This window comes from Eucyclogobius newberryi, unplaced genomic scaffold (assembly GCF_026437365.1).
Source record: "Eucyclogobius newberryi isolate DKJ021-1_F unplaced genomic scaffold, fEucNew1.0.hap1 SCAF_20, whole genome shotgun sequence".
NCBI lineage: Eukaryota > Metazoa > Chordata > Actinopteri > Gobiiformes > Gobiidae > Eucyclogobius > Eucyclogobius newberryi.
In genome coordinates, this window is record NW_027315835.1 from 21710089 (window position 1) to 21727583 (window position 17495).

Genomic DNA, 17495 nt, shown 5'->3' on the forward strand with positions numbered 1-17495 from the left:
GGCACAGAGGCAGATGAGTGTGTGAGGGGCACAGAGGCGTGTGAGGGGCACAGAGGCAGACGTGTGTGAGGGGCACAGAGGCAGACGTGTGTGAGGGGCACAGAGGCAGACGAGTGTGAGGGGCACAGAGGCGTGTGAGGGGCACAGAGGCAGACGTGTGTGAGGGGCACAGAGGCAGACGAGTGAGAGGGGCACAGAGGCAGACGAGTGTGAGGGGCACAGAGGCAGACATGTGTGAGGGGCACAGAGGCAGACGTGTGTGAGGGGCACAGAGGCAGACGTGTGTGAGGGGCACAGAGGCGTGTGAGGGGCACAGAGGCAGACGAGTGTGAGGGGCACAGAGGCAGACGAGTGTGAGGGGCACAGAGGCGTGTGAGGGGCACAGAGGTAGACGTGTGTGAGGGGCACAGAGGCAGACGTGTGTGAGGGGCACAGAGGCAGACGAGTGTGAGGGGCACAGAGGCAGACGGGTGTGAGGGGCACAGAGGCAGACGAGTGTGAGGGGCACAGAGGCAGACGAGTGTGAGGGGCACAGAGCCGTGTGAGGGGCACAGAGGCAGACGTGTGTGAGGGGCACAGAGGCAGACGTGTGTGAGGGGCACAGAGGCAGACGTGTGTGAGGGGCACAGAGGCAGACGTGTGTGAGGGGCACAGAGGCAGACGTGTGTGAGGGGCACAGAGGCAGACGTGTGTGAGGGGCACAGAGGCAGACGTGTGTGAGGGGCACAGAGGCAGACGAGAGTGTGAGGGGCACAGAGGCGTGTGAGGGGCACAGAGGCAGAAGTGTGTGAGGGGCACAGAGGCAGACGTGTGTGAGGGGCACAGAGGCAGACGAGTGTGAGGGGCACAGAGGCGTGTGAGGGGCACAGAGGCAGACGTGTGTGAGGGGCACAGAGGCAGACGAGTGAGAGGGGCACAGAGGCAGACGAGTGTGAGGGGCACAGAGGCGTGTGAGGGGCACAGAGGCAGACGTGTGTGAGGGGCACAGAGGCAGACGAGTGAGAGGGGCACAGAGGCAGACGAGTGTGAGGGGCACAGAGGCGTGTGAGGGGCACAGAGGCAGACGTGTGTGAGGGGCACAGAGGCAGACGTGTGTGAGGGGCACAGAGGCAGACGTGTGTGAGGGGCACAGAGGCAGACGTGTGTGAGGGGCACAGAGGCAGACGAGTGTGAGGGGCACAGAGGCAGACGAGTGTGAGGGGCACAGAGGCAGACGAGTGTGAGGGGCACAGAGGCGTGTGAGGGGCACAGAGGCAGACGTGTGTGAGGGGCACAGAGGCAGACGTGTGTGAGGGGCACAGAGGTAGACGTGTGTGAGGGGCACAGAGGTAGACGTGTGTGAGGGGCACAGAGGCAGACGTGTGTGAGGGGCACAGAGGCAGACGAGTGTGAGGGGCACAGAGGCGTGTGAGGGGCACAGAGGCAGACGTGTGTGAGGGGCACAGAGGCAGACGAGTGTGAGGGGCACAGAGGCAGACGTGTGTGAGAGGCACAGAGGCAGACGTGTGTGAGGGGCACAGAGGCAGACGTGTGTGAGGGGCACAGAGGCAGACGAGTGTGAGGGGCACAGAGGCAGACGTGTGTGAGAGGCACAGAGGCAGACGTGTGTGAGGGGCACAGAGGCAGACGTGTGTGAGGGGCACAGAGGCAGACGTGTGTGAGGGGCACAGAGGCAGACGTGTGTGAGGGGCACAGAGGCAGACGTGTGAGAGGGGCACAGAGGCAGGCTGACCCACTCCTCCACTGCGTTCTCATATTTAAAGATTAACACTGTGTTGGCATCGGGTGTTTTTCTGTCACACGTAATGTGCGCACATTTTTTCCAAACATATCTCCCCCTTGGCACAGCACAATTCCCCGCTCTCCTACATTAAGTTGCGCTCATATGACATCACTTCATTGTAGAATACAGTTTAAAGCTTAGCTGGGGACAGGTCAGAATTTTAATGTAGAATTCCCTGTTTAACTGTCAGATTTGTTGACCAGGTTTATGGTTCATATATCTGTAATTACTGGGCATAAAACAAAAACGCCTAAAAAGTGAAATTGTTATTTTCCATTGCGCCCCTCCCTCCCACTCTCTTCTATGTCTTCAGTTTTATTGGTAGATCTCTAGTATCGAGGCCCAGGAGCCTGCAGCCCTCATTTTCGGAAGCCCCAAAACTACATCATGGTCGTTTACATCATGTTCCTCTTGTTTCAATAAATATAATTTCCATCCAGGTCCTGAGGTTGTGGTGCCAATATTTAACTCTAAAGGCGTGATTGTTGTCAGCTAGAACTTTAAGCTATAAAATGAATATGTTTGTGGAGCCAATCCCAAGCCAAATGTGTATTTCTATTTTGGATATTTCTTTCAAGAACAGTAACTCTCCCATATTACGTTGACCCAGCCCACCATCTGAGACCTACCTATTTTGCGCTGCATTGTCCTGTGTAATGCCATACTGTGGAACATTCCAGGCAAAGCAATATAAACTCTGTGGAGAACAAGGGGTGGCAGACCCCATCAGAAAAGCTACATAGTGAACCTTTCATTAAAAATCAAATGTAAAACAATTGTGAAGTTGTGCAAAATGGAGTAGCATCTTAGGAAAGCAGTTAGTGAGAGTGTTTGTGATTCTAAATTGACCTTAGTGAGAGTGAACCTTTGTCTTTCTTTGTATTCCATGATGTACTTCTAAAGTCTATAATTATGCAGCTATAAAAAATGACCATTACATTCATAGTTTTAATTGTGTTGGTGCACTTCACCCCCATGCGCTTTGCTTGCGTGGTTAATCCCCAAAACAAAATTGTGACCCAAATCTATCCTAGTATCCTTTCCGAGAGGCACCGTGTTTAATTCCACTCCCCAAATGGTGATTTTTGGTGATCTAAAAAGTAGCATGGAACACAATCCTCCTCCATGACCTCTGCAGTACTCTGGGATTAACTTGAACTACTTTGAGACCTTAAAGTAATACAAGTTTCCAGTTACTCTTGAGCCAACCTACTGTACGTGAAATGTCCAAGTGTCGCTTAGACTTGATATGATTTGAAACTCACCCACTGCTTTTAAGGACGTGTACTTGTTGAGTCCCACGTTGCTGTGGTTACTGTGCGCATGAGGCAGCCCTTGTCCAAAAGGCGAGTTATTCAAATGGTACTGTTCTGGAAAAGAAAATTAATACAAATCAGAAGTCAGAATGCATTTCAATTTACAAAATGTAGCCAAGAATGATGTTTTTGACCACATTTTTAGCACCTTGTCACCTCACATACCCATCTAGTACATAAACAGTATTTGTGCAGATTTTACAGTGGTTTGCCTGGAGCTCATATATCAAAGTGTGTTGGAGATGTGCCAGTACAGTGTTTACAGTGCAGTTCAGAGTCAGACTGGTTGGGGATGCCCAGGAGGAGCATGGACAAATCTGTTTTAATGACTGTATGCATTAATGGGATATACAGTAATTCAAACTTATTAGGGATGCACATTATATCACAATCGAAAGGAATGTATGAGTTGGTTCTCAAGTCATAGCAGTTACCATTATTTAGAGAGTAGACTGTCCTCTGCAAAGAACAAAGTATCTTGTATTAGTTGTAATTGTATTAGTTTATCAGGTTATATTTCATTACATTGTATACAGTCTTCTCTCAAGTTAATGCTCCCACACTTGTTTACAATGTGCAGACATAGACATACATGTTAAATCTAATATAAATTTCAAAGGTGCTTTGAAATGGCAAACTGAAAAATCACGATTCTATTTTTTTCCCTCCAAAATCTGGCATTTAGAGTTGGGAGTTATATCAATTCTTTTGGAGATATGCAAAATTTCACTCCGTTGATGGATGTTGGAGAGGCTGTGATGTGGAGGAAAACCATGACCATGTGTTTTGGGACTGTCCAGTTCCACAAAAATATTGAACAGAGATAAACAAGGCGATGCAGACTATTTTTGACACCGCTCAAAACCCCCGCCATGGGCATAATGGACGGATATCTTTGGAATATACTCCTGGGAGCTGGGAAGAAGGCCACCACAAAAAATGGATGACACAAACTGCTCTAATGATTAAGGACTGGATGGACATCAGAACCGACATACGCACAATGGAAAAAAAATCACTTCTGGACTACTGAAAATACACAAATACCGTCTGAAGTCAGAAGGCTCCAATTCACTTTCCTTCAAGTCCAAATTGAGTCATGATTTGCACCTCTTTTCTAATCTATAACAAGAACCATTAAAAAGTGCTGCCCACTGGTCGAGTAAGTTCGAATACCGACAATTTACTGCATGTCCTCCCTTCTCTCTCATCCACCATTTTACACTTACTTTTCCTGTCTAATAAAGCTTTGGGCCAAAAGGATTCTTTTAAAAAAATACAACAAGAAATAAAAGAACCGTTAAAAGGCTACTAAATATGCAGTTAATAATAAAAAATATAACAAACTTGCTGTGTTTACAACGTTTCATCTTGAATGAAGCGATACTTCACTTCAACCCTCCAAAAATGTCACATGACCATTTTTTACAGATCATTTTAAAAAATGTAAATCCACTTCCTGTTACAGTGAAATGCCACTATGAAGAGGCGGGGCTTATAGGTTCTGCAGTTCTGAACAGGAAGTCAATCGACCCGTTTAAATGATTCTGTCATTAGAACAATATTGCTGTTTACAATGAACTAACTGTAAAATTATGTTCTACTTAAGATATAGTTCATTACTAATAAAGAAATGCATAATAAGTCTTCTTTAGGCCGTTGTAGACCAATAGTGCAGTTCATAATGAAGAAAATGTAAATAATCTGTTTTAGCCATCACAAGTTGGGCTCTCAGCGTGTAGCTCATTTTCATTTCCCCATTAGCAGCTTCGAGTGAGAGTGAAGCATCGAGATCCTTTAAGCCCAGAACAAAAGGGCAGGCGCCTCTTAATGACTTACATAATATTTCGTCTCCAACCGGGTTGCGCCGTGGAGGGGCAAAACCAAGCCTGCCGCTGCTGTGTCATCTGTCTAAGAGATTCACGAGAGCGAGAAACAGAGCTCAGCGGGAAACCATTTGGAATCTGCTGAAAATACACTTTTGGGGCAACACAACTGGTGTCAAAACTGAAGTGGCAATTAGGTGTTACTAGTACATACGAAAGAAATGAATACGACATGTGAGGAAAAGGTTCAGGTCATAATTTCCCGTCCAGTTTTGGTTTGCAAAGTGGTTGCAGAATGTATGTAATTAATTAAAGCGTTTGATAGTAAAGAAGTTTGATCACAGCATGCTTTTTACTTCTATTTCAGTTAGTTTGAAGCTGTACAGAACTTTTCCTTAATTAGTTTGATATACTTCTCCACAAGTATTTTGAAGTTCCTAATTTAATTTCAACTTACACAGCGATTGGAGTGTTTTTGTTGTATATAGTGTATTTTGCAGTTTTGCACATTCTTGATGCACATTTGACTCCTGGTTTAGTCCTGCATCTATATTAATTTATTCAGGTCTGTTTTTGTTTTGAGTGTTCAATTTTTGTGCTTCTTGGAAAGCTAAATCTTTTCTGACATGATAGTACTTGGTGTGAATCGGACTTAAGAAATATATTTATGGAGTTCTGCTTAATGTTATAAGCATCTTTAGGACTTTCCCCCACTGAAATATTGTAGAAGGATTTAAAGTCAACAACAGAAATGGTTTAATGTTCAATTTACCTGAGTTATACAACGGTATTGACACGATGGTCAAGTGAGAAAACGAAATACGTGAACATCATATGCTGATCAGGTACACATCAGTGATGAGCTCATATTAGGACTGTTATGGCCCATTACAGGGCTCAAAGGGTAACTAAAAGATTAGTTTCAGGTGAATGCTTTTCTTCAATAGAACACTATTTACCAACTCATTCAGAAATATCATATTTAGTTTTTTTTACTAACTTTTAAAGGCAGTGTCAAAAAGGCTGTGATCATTTGAAATGTGCGAATTTACGGTGTGTGTAATGAACAACGCTACTTTTCCCAAAGACCTCGGTCAGCCATTTTGTCTGCGATGGAAAAACCAATAGTGTTCATCTGTTTCAGTCCAGACAATCCATGGAGTGTTCCAGTCATTCCCACGGTCAATCAGACTCAGACAGCATTTTCAACTGAATTCGAGATAAACTACAAATAATCTGACACTTGCACAGATTTCCTTTCAAAATGTTTTGTATTGTGTATGTCCGTCTCCATAATTTCTCCATTTAGCTGCCCGCGGGCCGTTTTCTCATCATTAAAAATATAGGTTTTAACATTTTCTTTGCAAAGTGCATCTGCATCACTTCCGTGTCTCATCTGCAATGCTTTGCCGTACTTTAGTCACAATGGACCAGTGATCTCCAGTTCATCTGAAAACATACATGCAAAGCTGCAGACACAGTAGTAATAAATTAAAAGCTTAATTGCTGATTTGGTGTGAAAGTAACATGCACAAGGGCCATGTGTTCCATGCGGCCCAAGTGTTGTGAAGTCTACTCGAAACTTTAACGGGCAGCGGCACTGGAGGACTTACGTTTTAACAGCACATCAAGTTTCCTCATTTGAATGGGCTTAAGCTGCGACTGCAAGGTAGAGACAGAGCTGTGGATCTAGTGACAAAGCTGTATTTGTTCTTAGTGCAATAAATAGCTCTGTTATTGTGGTGGTCTAACTTTTAACATTTAACCTGATGTTGTAATGCCATTAACAATTTTGCTGATATGAATCGTACATTTTGTCCGTGCTTAGTGATCCGCCAGATGGAAAGACAAATCTATTGGACCACACTGGCAGGCACTCAAGAATAGTCCTGCTTCAGTGCTTATTTAGATTAAGATGTAGTTTAATTAGGCCTGATAGTTCCCCTTGACAGTCCAAGATAGTCCTGATAGTCTGGGTTATAACCTGGTCTTGTCCTAGATCTGCTATGATCTGCACTGGTTCAAGTCTGGTTATTGATGGACTTGGTTTGCCTCGCATTAGTCTTGCTTTAGTCCTGTTTTTAGTGACATGAATGAGCAATACTGTTATGATATATATGGATAAATATATTAGGTTGATGAGTGATGCAGGATGTAATAGGAATCTCCCCCCGGAGCATAGACACTGGTGCTGGTGGAAATAAAATCCTGTAAATTAGATTAGTGCAAAGGTGGAGGAGGACTGAGCGGAAATTACTGAACGGAGAGGCTGAGGGTTGCATTTAAAACAAGCAGCCAGAGCGATGGTGGTCATAATGGGTTTCCCTCATCAAAGTTGTATTTTGATTGATGTATAAATGTTTGATCCTATTGTCCTGCACTTGAGGCTTAAGTGCTCAGAACCAAAATGAGGCATGAACAAGTATTTCTGTTTTTACCTACCCATTATCCCTGCCCACAGCTCTGTACCTTTTCTAAAACTATATGCTTTTATAAAATATGTCTTTTTTAAATCGAATACTTAAGGGCTGAAAGCAACTAACCGATAATAATCAATTAATGTGCCATGTGCTGAGAAAAGAGGTTTTATAGATCCGATAGAGCAGGAATTACACCAAATTGACACAGGAAACGTGTACATTTAGTGTTTTTGATAAAATCTTATTTTGTCTACAAATATACTCCATTATGATATCCTCAAGAGGCTTCATTTCAGGTTAATCTGGGTAAAATGTTGTAAAAATCTCATATTCTCTGACCTTTTGCAATACAAACAACTACATCAATTAATCGAAAGAAGAATGGCTGGACAAGATTAACCGATTTGCAAAATATTCATTAAAATGCTTTCCCTGAGAAACAACCTGATAAAATAATCGTTAGCAATCATAATCATTTTACACACACATTTCTTACCAAAAGATTCCTAATTCCTAACTGTCTGTAACACATAGTCTTACTACCAGTTAATCCATCTGGGACCGTGTGGATTAACGTGTCCAGTACATACACTCTTGTACACTCACGTCATTAGTAATGTGTGAAACTCCCCAGCGTTCGATTTGAAGATAAAAGCATTATATCAAACGCCCCTCCAAATCCCCCAGCATACCCAAACACAAGTTCACACCCAGCTCACTCCGATGCATTCAAAAGATTCACAAATGAAGCGGAATACATAAGAAGCAGCGCAGTATAGATATAGTGTTGAATGCTATACAGAAAGTGTCCTGTGCTGCCTGTGGGCTGTTACCCGCATACATTATCATATTAATTTCATGTTTAAATATGCTATACTATAACACGTGCAGCAGCCATGTGTCCCAGTTCCCCCCTCACATTCTACAACTGTTTACTTTGCCTCTGCAGGCGCTGTCGATACAGTGAACCTGAATATTCGGTCCAAATGATCCGTAGCGTGCCAGTCGGCTAATTACAAATGCAACGCAAGTTAAACTGAAATGAGATCTAAAAGGAGTCACAGGAAATCAGTCACAGCGTATCGGCCAGACGAAGTCATTAACAAACTATATAGGGTGAGAATGATGACATATCTGTGAATTCGACCGACGACCTTTGACCTTCATTCATTAGCTAACAATTGGGTCGCATGTGGAGTGAGTAAGATGAGTAGATCTACTAATTAAAGCTGTAGTAATAGTTTGAGAAGATAGACGAGTGAATTATCAGTCTTCACTATCATTTCAGAGTTCCCTAACCCGTACAGTACTTTCATCTGTTCAGGTCTCTGATGGCGATGTCATACTTGAGTATTCCCTTTAGTCTTTTGAAATCCCCTGCTTTCCCACTTTAGTTGTAGTTAGGTAATAACAAACCGCGGTTGGTTTCGGAGTGATGAAAAATTGGGACTGGGACCTGGGTCTTAAAATGCAAAAAACAAAACGTTTTAAATGTATTTATTTACAAATACAAAAGAGTTCAGTAGTAGGACAACAAGAACAAAAAAAACACAAAAGACAGACAACACAGATATTAGACAAATATAGGGACAATAGTCTATAAACTTCAGAGCCGGGTGTGTGTGTGTGTGTGTGTGAGTGCGTGTGTGTGTGTGTGTGTGTGTGTGTGTGAGGCTACTTCCTGCTTCCGAAGAGTGCACACGCTTTTTCGCTCGCTCCGCTTGCTATCGCTGCTTTCCTTATTTATTTTGCTTTTTAATCAGTTTTTGTCTTCCAAATATTTTTGCTTTAGACTTTTTCAAGTAAACCAAGGATTTTAAGAAAATGTTTCCAGTTTGTGTAGTTGGAGATGTAATCGCTAACTTAGATTCGGGAGCAGGACCACGCCTCAACCTCTTACCTCCCCAGCAACCACACCTCCACACTTTAACCACGCCTCTTATTACCCAGAAGGCCTATATATGCAAAGGCCAATCCCAGCATCTCTTGTTGTCTCTGCTCCCTCGACAGAGAGACACTCAGTACAGCGCGTTCATTCAAACCAACCATGAGCCATTTCCTCAGATTCTGATCCGTTCCCAATCTGAGCAATTCAGTCTGAAACATTCAGTCGGTCAGTTCCCCAGAGGACTCACCCAGCGCGATTCCACAGCTCCAAACACCACCAGCTCCTCCGCACCTGTGTCTCTCACGGACCCCACCTCCGGGACACTCCATGTCACCTCCGGGCGTTCACACAGAACACCGACCTCCACTCCACAGCAACGGCCTGGACCCACGCGCGCTCCTTCTCGCTCTCTGACCCTCATTTTAACCGGGCGCTATCCGAGCTTCCGTAGCGGGGCACGGCTCCCGCGCCGGCTGGCGCTCTCCGCGCGTCGCTCCGCGTGCTGCGCCCAGGCGCGCGTCTCCACTCAGGTGGAGACCAGAGACCGTACCGCAGCGGGCGCACCGGGCCAAAGCCGGTGGACATTTCTTTCAGACGCTACGTCAATAAATATCCATGTTTTCGTCAGCCTCACTTCCTGGTTCCACGTCCGTCCGGAGGCGCGCAGATGACGTCACCATTGCTCCACGGGCCGCAGCGCGACCTTTCTGCTCCCCCTGGTGGCGGGAGCCAGGTTGTACAACTCAATTTAAAGCAGATTAAACAACGTTCATAGGGACTCAGCAATGTCCCAGCTTGTCTTTACAATGTTGAGTTCAAACGCTCCCTCTTTTCTCAATCTTTCATCAATTCTCATCACCTTTGCTGCAGCTGCACTCGACTCCCTCAACATGCTTTCCTCTATCCCTCCTCTGTACCTACATTTTACTGTATGTACCATCAACGCACCATCTTCTCTGCGCTGGCTCTTTACCATCCACTATCATTCTGGCTTAAGCTAATCTTTCTTTCGCCCTCCGTTCATGCTGTTCATCATTCCTACTCTTCTCACGCGAACTCTCAAGCTTCCTTTTCTTTTCTCATGCAACCTTCACACCTCGTAGGCTCACAATTCATGCTTCCACTAAATTACTTTCATGTCACGTTCAGCTGTCTGGCTTCGCCGCCACATGTTAGCCACAGGTATCTTCTAAGATTCTGTTTCTAGCATTCCAGCAGGTTCTCATCTTCTCATTCGCATATTACCTTAAGTAAAAAAAAAAAAAAATTCCCCGGCTCTGGCTTTTCATGCTACCTCATCTTACCATGTTCGCCTTGCAGCTCAACGCGCAGGCTCAACGCGCAGGCTCAACGCGCAGGCTCAACGCGCAGCTCAACGCAACTCGCATCTCTCAGCTCAAAAGCTCAATTCACAGCTACAGCTCACAGCTCAATAGCTCAACTCACAGCTACAGCTCACAGCTCAATAGCTCAACTCACAGCTCAATAGCTCAGCTCACAGCTCAATAGCTCAGCTCAATAGCTCAGCTCACAGCTCAATAGCTCAGCTCACAGCTCAATAGCTCAGCTCACAGCTCAATAGCTCAGCTCACAGCTCAATAGCTCAACTTACAGCTCACAGCTCAATAGCTCAACTTACAGCTCACAGCTCAATAGCTCAACTTACAGCTACAGCTCAATAGCTCAACTTACAGCTCACAGCTCAATAGCTCAACTTACAGCTACAGCTCAATAGCTCAACTTACAGCTACAGCTCAATAGCTCAACTTACAGCTACAGCTCAATAGCTCAACAGCTCAGTTACAGCTCCGAGCTACTACTCTCAGCTACAGCCCTCAGCCAACCCACACGTCACAACTTACAGCTCAGTTACAACTACAGCCCACTCAGAACCCGCCGGCAGCACGCTCGCCCCAGAGCATCCACGTTCGCCCCAGAGATGCTCGCCCCAGAGCATCCACGCTCGCCCCAGAGCATCCAGAGCATCCACGCTCGCCCCAGAGCATCCAGAGCATCCACGCTCGCCCCAGAGCATCCAGAGCATCCACGCTCGCCCCAGAGCATCCAGAGCATCCACGCTCGCCCCAGAGCATCCACGCTCGCCCCAGAGCATCCAGAGCATCCACGCTCGCCCCAGAGCATCCAGAGCATCCACGCTCGCCCCAGAGCATCCAGAGCATCCACGCTCGCCCCAGAGCATCCACGCTCGCCCCAGAGCATCCAGAGCATCCACGCTCGCCCCAGAGCATCCAGAGCATCCACGCCCGCCCCAGAGCATCCAGAGCATCCACGCTCGCCCCAGAGCATCCAGAGCATCCACGCTCGCCCCAGAGCATCCAGAGCATCCACGCTCGCCCCAGAGCATCCAGAGCATCCTCGCTCGCCCCAGAGCATCCTCGCTCGCCCCAGAGCATCCTCGCTCGCCCCAGAGCAGCCACGCTCGCCCCAGAGCAGCCACGCTCGCTAAGAGCCCCGCCGGCAACATGTTCACTCCAAGCACGAATCTCATCAGCAGCCGCGCCCACACGCTCGCCCCGACCCGCGGCAGCGTCCTCATGCTCGCCCCAATCCATGTATTCATTTCCCAGAGCCTCTCTCTGAGCCACCGGGCACAGGGACGTCTACCACAGAGCCACCGGGATACGCCCCTCTGGTTCTCAACAGTCTCTCCTTTGACCCTCTGCTCGCACAGAGTCCGTTCTCCACTCAATCTTTCGACTCTTCATTCATCCCTCCCTTAATCACTCATCCCGCTCTATTCATCCATTCATCCAAATCATTCGACCCCTTCCCCATTCATCCCACATCCCACTCAAGCTTTTCTGCGTCCTCACCAGGGTCTCATCGGGCACCGGGAAGCAGTCTCTCTCCAGAACAGTCACCGGGCACCGGGATGCTCATTCATCTCACATTCCCTCCTCCTTTTCAGAAGAAACATCTCTCAACATGCACCTTATCCACCGCGCATCGGTTGGCGCATTGAGACCGCTCGGAGCGCTCCGGCCCCTTCCAACCCATTCCAGCTGCAGTGCGTACTACACGGTCCTCAGGCGCTTAGTCTCCTCTACCAGGCATTCACATTATGCCAGAATTATACCCCACTATCGTTCCAGACATTTTGGGGGTTTGATCAGTCGGAAGGCTTATTCAACATCTCTCTAGTAGATCAATAAGGGATATCTTACTATGCGCAACTCATAATACTCAATCTATTCCCCTCTATCAATCCGTCTCCTGCATTGCTCATACTCAAGTCACCGTAATTGACCAACTCCTACTCTTGATTCACCGTCCCAAATCCGACGCTCTACGATCGCTTCAATTCCTACTCCTCAATACTACTACCCTCATATCTTTCATTCCTCTCATTCTCAATCTCATTCATCTCAATTAAGTTCCCTCATTCATCGCTCATATTGACTTTTTTGCTACCCGCAGCTCGTCAACTCCTAAATCCATGCAAACATTTCGCTCTCCACTCCACTCACAGCAAGGAGACTCCACCATAAATCCGGTTCTATCGACTGTCCGTTCAATCCTATCACTCTTGCATCTTATTCTCCAACTGCTTCCGTCGACGACCACAAACGCTAAAACACTATTCAAATGTACCAGAATTAACCCTCGTCTCAGTAACGGACGGACTGCTTTCGATTTCATCCAGCTACTCTTCAAGAGTGCTTGGCTATCCAGCTCCTCTTCCCCCGTGCCACTCGTAACATTATTTTCAGCCAGGCTTACGTCAAGATCCAGATCAACTTCCTTCATTTAAATCATTTTGGGGGTTCTGAATCGGCTGGGCTGATTACCCGAGACAGAGCCCCCATCCTGAGTCTCTACCCAGCCATCTCATCGATCTCTCTCTCATCTCATCGATCTCTCTCTCTCATCTCATCGATCTCTATCTCATCGAGCTCTCTCTCATCTCATCGAGCTCTCTCTCATCTCATCGAGCTCTCTCTCATCGATCCCCCTCATCGATCCCCCTCATCGATCTCTCTCATATCGATCTCTCTCATATCGATCTCTCTCATATCGATCTCTCTCATATCGATCTTTCTCATATCGATCTCTCATCGATCTCTCATCGACCCATCATGACTTATCAATAAACATTCTTTTGTATTTCATTGTTGTGGCGTGGTCCTTGCTAGTGAATAACGACATATCTGACGCCAGCGACATGTCCGGGAGAAGAAGGGAGAAAGACTGTGAACGCTGTCGGAAAGAAATTAATGAGCTGAAAACACGGATATTTGTTTTGGAATCTGAAAAAGTTCTTCACGATACCATTCCTGTGTCAACCGATGGTAAGAAGAGCACACTTTTTACAAGAAAAACTGCTACTTTCAAACTAAACCGCAGTGACTCTGTGTCGTTTCCAAAACTGTCTAAAAACCAGAAAGACCAGGCTGTTTCTCGGAACAAACTTGGAGCAAAGCCTAAACAATACAAAGATAACGTGAAGTCACCTAAAATACAGCTCACAAACAGATTTTTACCACTTTCAGAGATGGAATTAAATGAAAACAGGAAAGATGACGTGGCCAAAATACAGCAAGGAGGAACTGTGCCAAAAGCCAAGGTCACACGGATTGTTTTGATAGGAGACAGGGCGATAAGTCACGTGACACATGAAAAGATAAACACACATTCTTTTCCAAGCGCCACTGTTTCTGAGATAAAGTCACTCCTTCCAAATATTATGGCTAAGCATGGAGGAGCTAAACAGCTGATTGTGCACGTGGGTGCAGTGGACATGCGACGGGAACAGACTGAAGTTTTGAAAAAAGACTTCTTGAAGTTATTCGACGTGCTTGATAAAATGGAAATCAAAACATTCATAAGTGGATCTCTTCCAAACATCGACAGGAGGATAAACAAGTTTAGCCGGCTTCTTCAGCTGAACACATGGCTGTCCAAAGAGTGTGCCCCGAGAGGACTACACTACATTGAGAACTTCTATCTATTCTGGAAACGAGAGGACCTGTTTAAGAGAAATGCCCCCCACCTATGCAGAGGTGGAGTGAGGGTGCTGACAGAGAACCTGCTCCATGCTCTGAGGCATTGGACTGGGCCTGGACAAGGTCCTGAGCAGATAGTTAGAGAAGAGAGGAATGAGAGAAGAATTCCTGCTCCATCAGCCAGAGACCAAGCCAATGTTTCAACATCAAAAGCACCACAACCTCAGCCTCCACCAAAGGATTCATCAGCAGCTGCTCCACCAACACCAGCAAAGGATTCAGCTCCAGCTGCTCCACATTCACCTCCACCGCCTCCAGCAAAGGAACAATCTTCAAAGGCCTTGGACCCATCTGTGACAGGCCCAACAACATCCCTGTCATCGCCCCTGCCTTCAGACCAGCCCTGGGTTCCCCCTGCAACATCTACTCCCACTAAAGATTCATCATTCTCCTTCTCATCTCCACTCTCACCCATGGGCCTTCCCAGCCATTTTGAAAGTCTGATCAAATCAGGCATTAAGATGGCTCCACTCACGCCCAATATAGCAAGATCAAGGGCTATGTCAATACTTATCAACTCTTCCCTGCACAAGCCGACTACACCAACAAAAGCCCCACCACCCATCCCCCCTCGCCTCTCACCTGGTCCCAAACTCTCCTCGGCTACAAAAGCCTCACCACCCATCCAACCTCGCCTTTCACCTGGTATCTCCCATAGCTAGGATGCACTGGGTCTCAGCGTTGCCGGGACTTATTGTCATATTAAAAATCAAACCAACCCGGGGCCCTATGTAAAAAGAGCCCCCCCTAGTGCTATTTCTGTAGTCACATCATCACACAGATGGAAAAACAAAATGCGCGTCAGGCCCAATCTGAAAAATGTGATTCATATTCCCTGTGAAAAGATAAAGCCCAGTCCCTATGAAACTAGTCTGAAACTTGCTGTGCTAAATGTCAGATCCTTATGTAACAAATCACTCTTAATTAATAATTTTATTTCTTCTTATAATCTTGATTGTATGTTTTTAACAAAAACACAGGAAATGTAGTTCTGATAGAATCTACTCCACCCAACTTTAAGTTTGAATCTGAAACACGAGAAAACAAAAAAGGGGGTGGAGTCTGTGCTGTCTTTAGAGATGAAATAATTACCCGCAAGTTGTCTTTTGGGGTGTTTTCATCATTTGAGTATGTATCCTTTAAAATGGAGCTAAAACGGTCTCCATCAATTCTCTTCATTGTTTTATACAAGCCTCCCCAGCACTGCCAAAGTTTTATTGATGATTTTACTGAGATGCTTTCAGTCGTATGCACTGGTGATTTCAATGTGCATGTTGATCATATTTGTGACAGAAACACTAAAGAGCTTGATGCTGTCCTTGAAACCTTCAGTCTTACTCAGCATGTGAGAGGCCCCACCCACAGGAGGACAAAGGACACACTCTAGCTCTCACATGCTGCTCAATCTGATAATTTCTGTGTCTTCTTTGACCTGTCTGTTTCTCCCAAACCACCGGTTGGTCCAGCAGTTGTTCAGAGGAGACACATAAATGATGGCACAGGTGCAGTGTTTATGGAAATGATCAACTTTGAAAATGTCTCATGTTCTAATGTAAATGATTTGTTGAACTCGGTTACATCGAGTGTTTTGAATGTTCTGGACACAATCGCCCCTATGAAGGCTAAAATGGTTAAAAATAAGCAGAAGGCGCCGTGGAGAAATGATGATTCGGTCAGGGCACAGAAAAGGGAGTGCCGCAGGGCCGAACGGAAATGGCGCTAATCCAAGCTACAGGTTCAAAAAGAGATTTACAAAGAGAAGCTGAACATGTACAACCTAATCTTATGTAGAACTAGGGATAGATATTTCTCTGAAATTATTGGAAGCTGCAGTAACAACTCGCGTGTCCTGTTTGCCCTCCAGCTCAGCTGCTGTTAGAACTCATTTCCAGCCCATTAACATTGTGTAAATGTAATAAGTGATATGACTGAAACCCATGCATTCTATGGCTTTAGCTCTGTACTTCATGTAAGAAATTAGTTTGCCTGGGCAGTTACACAGGTTATTTAACTTTCCCCTGCTATGATCCATGTAAAGCCCTTCCAGTGTGGTGGTGTATACGTGAGTGAGTGAGTACATTGTATGGTGCAGTACTCACCGCTCCGGCTGCGCATTATCCGGGCTGAGGTCCCGTTGGCCCTCTCCGAGCTCGGGGGACTGGTGCTGCTGTTCTCCACTGTGCTCACCTCACTGCCTTGCTGCTTCAACAGATCTGTCAGGGCCCTGTCAAAGCACACAACCACATGTATGTACTTTCAGCCTTTTCACAATGCCTACAGCAATACAATATCTGCTTTTACTGTTTACAGAGCTCTAACTTTACCATCCTTACCCATATTCACAAAAGAGGCAGGAAATATTGCAATGGATGTTTTGGATGCATAATTAGAAGATCAAAAGTATGGTCTATAATTTAACCCATTTAAAATGAGCTCAAAAAAAGATGAAACATCTAGTATACTCTCATAATATGAACTGATATTTCTGCTCCTTTGTGTATTTACAGCCACATTTGAGCATATTTCTGATGCATTGTTAAAATATTGTCTCAATATGATTATCACACAAATTACACACACTATTTATTAACTATTAGCTATTATTTTTTGTCACTATTGCCAATCCCTAATTCACAATCTCCTTTTTCAAACCATCTAAATCTGTTTTTTTCCATCACTATTGCCTAAATATCTAACCTGAGCTGCTGTAATCCTTTTGCAAAGAGAAGTTCAGTATCTCGCAATTTGCCGCTCATTCTCAATTTTTAGACCATTTTTATTTAGTTGGATAGTCTAAAACAGAAATTTAGATTTTGTTATCACCACCATTATAACCTCTATTGACTATTTCAACTGTAATCACATGACCACTTCTGAGTAAACGGTGCATTCAAGGACACATTTGTGGTATCAAACATGAAACCTGTGATGTCAGCAGCTGGACGGTGATTCTTCTGTGGCTCTGGCAGATGTGAGGACAGTATGTACAGCACACACTGTCTCTGTTTGATCTCAGGGGAAACTAAACACACTGTATTTGTTGTTACTAATTCAGATGTTCCACCAGTACAGGTATAGAGGATAAAACATGCCAACCTCTCTGACTATAATGGCACAACGTTAAAAAATAAATAAATAACACAAATGACACAAAGGTGCATTTTTTTTTGTCTTGTGCTTAACTTTTGCAACACTAATAAAACTGTGGAAATGACTGGCAGCGTGTTTGTACTAGGAA

The 17495-nt window shown here is 45.4% G+C and overlaps 1 protein-coding gene across 1 annotated transcript in view; it reads right to left on the bottom strand.

Annotated features, from left to right (window-relative positions):
* shisa8b (shisa family member 8b) overlaps positions 1–17495 on the bottom strand; it is a 44531-nt gene that overhangs the window by 3591 nt on the left and 23445 nt on the right. The window contains exons 3-4 of the mRNA XM_072456591.1: positions 16357–16481; positions 3049–3153 (exon numbers count right to left, since the gene is read on the bottom strand). Of these exons, the coding sequence (XP_072312692.1) occupies positions 3049–3153; positions 16357–16481 (230 nt within the window). The remainder of the gene's footprint in view (positions 1–3048; positions 3154–16356; positions 16482–17495) is intronic.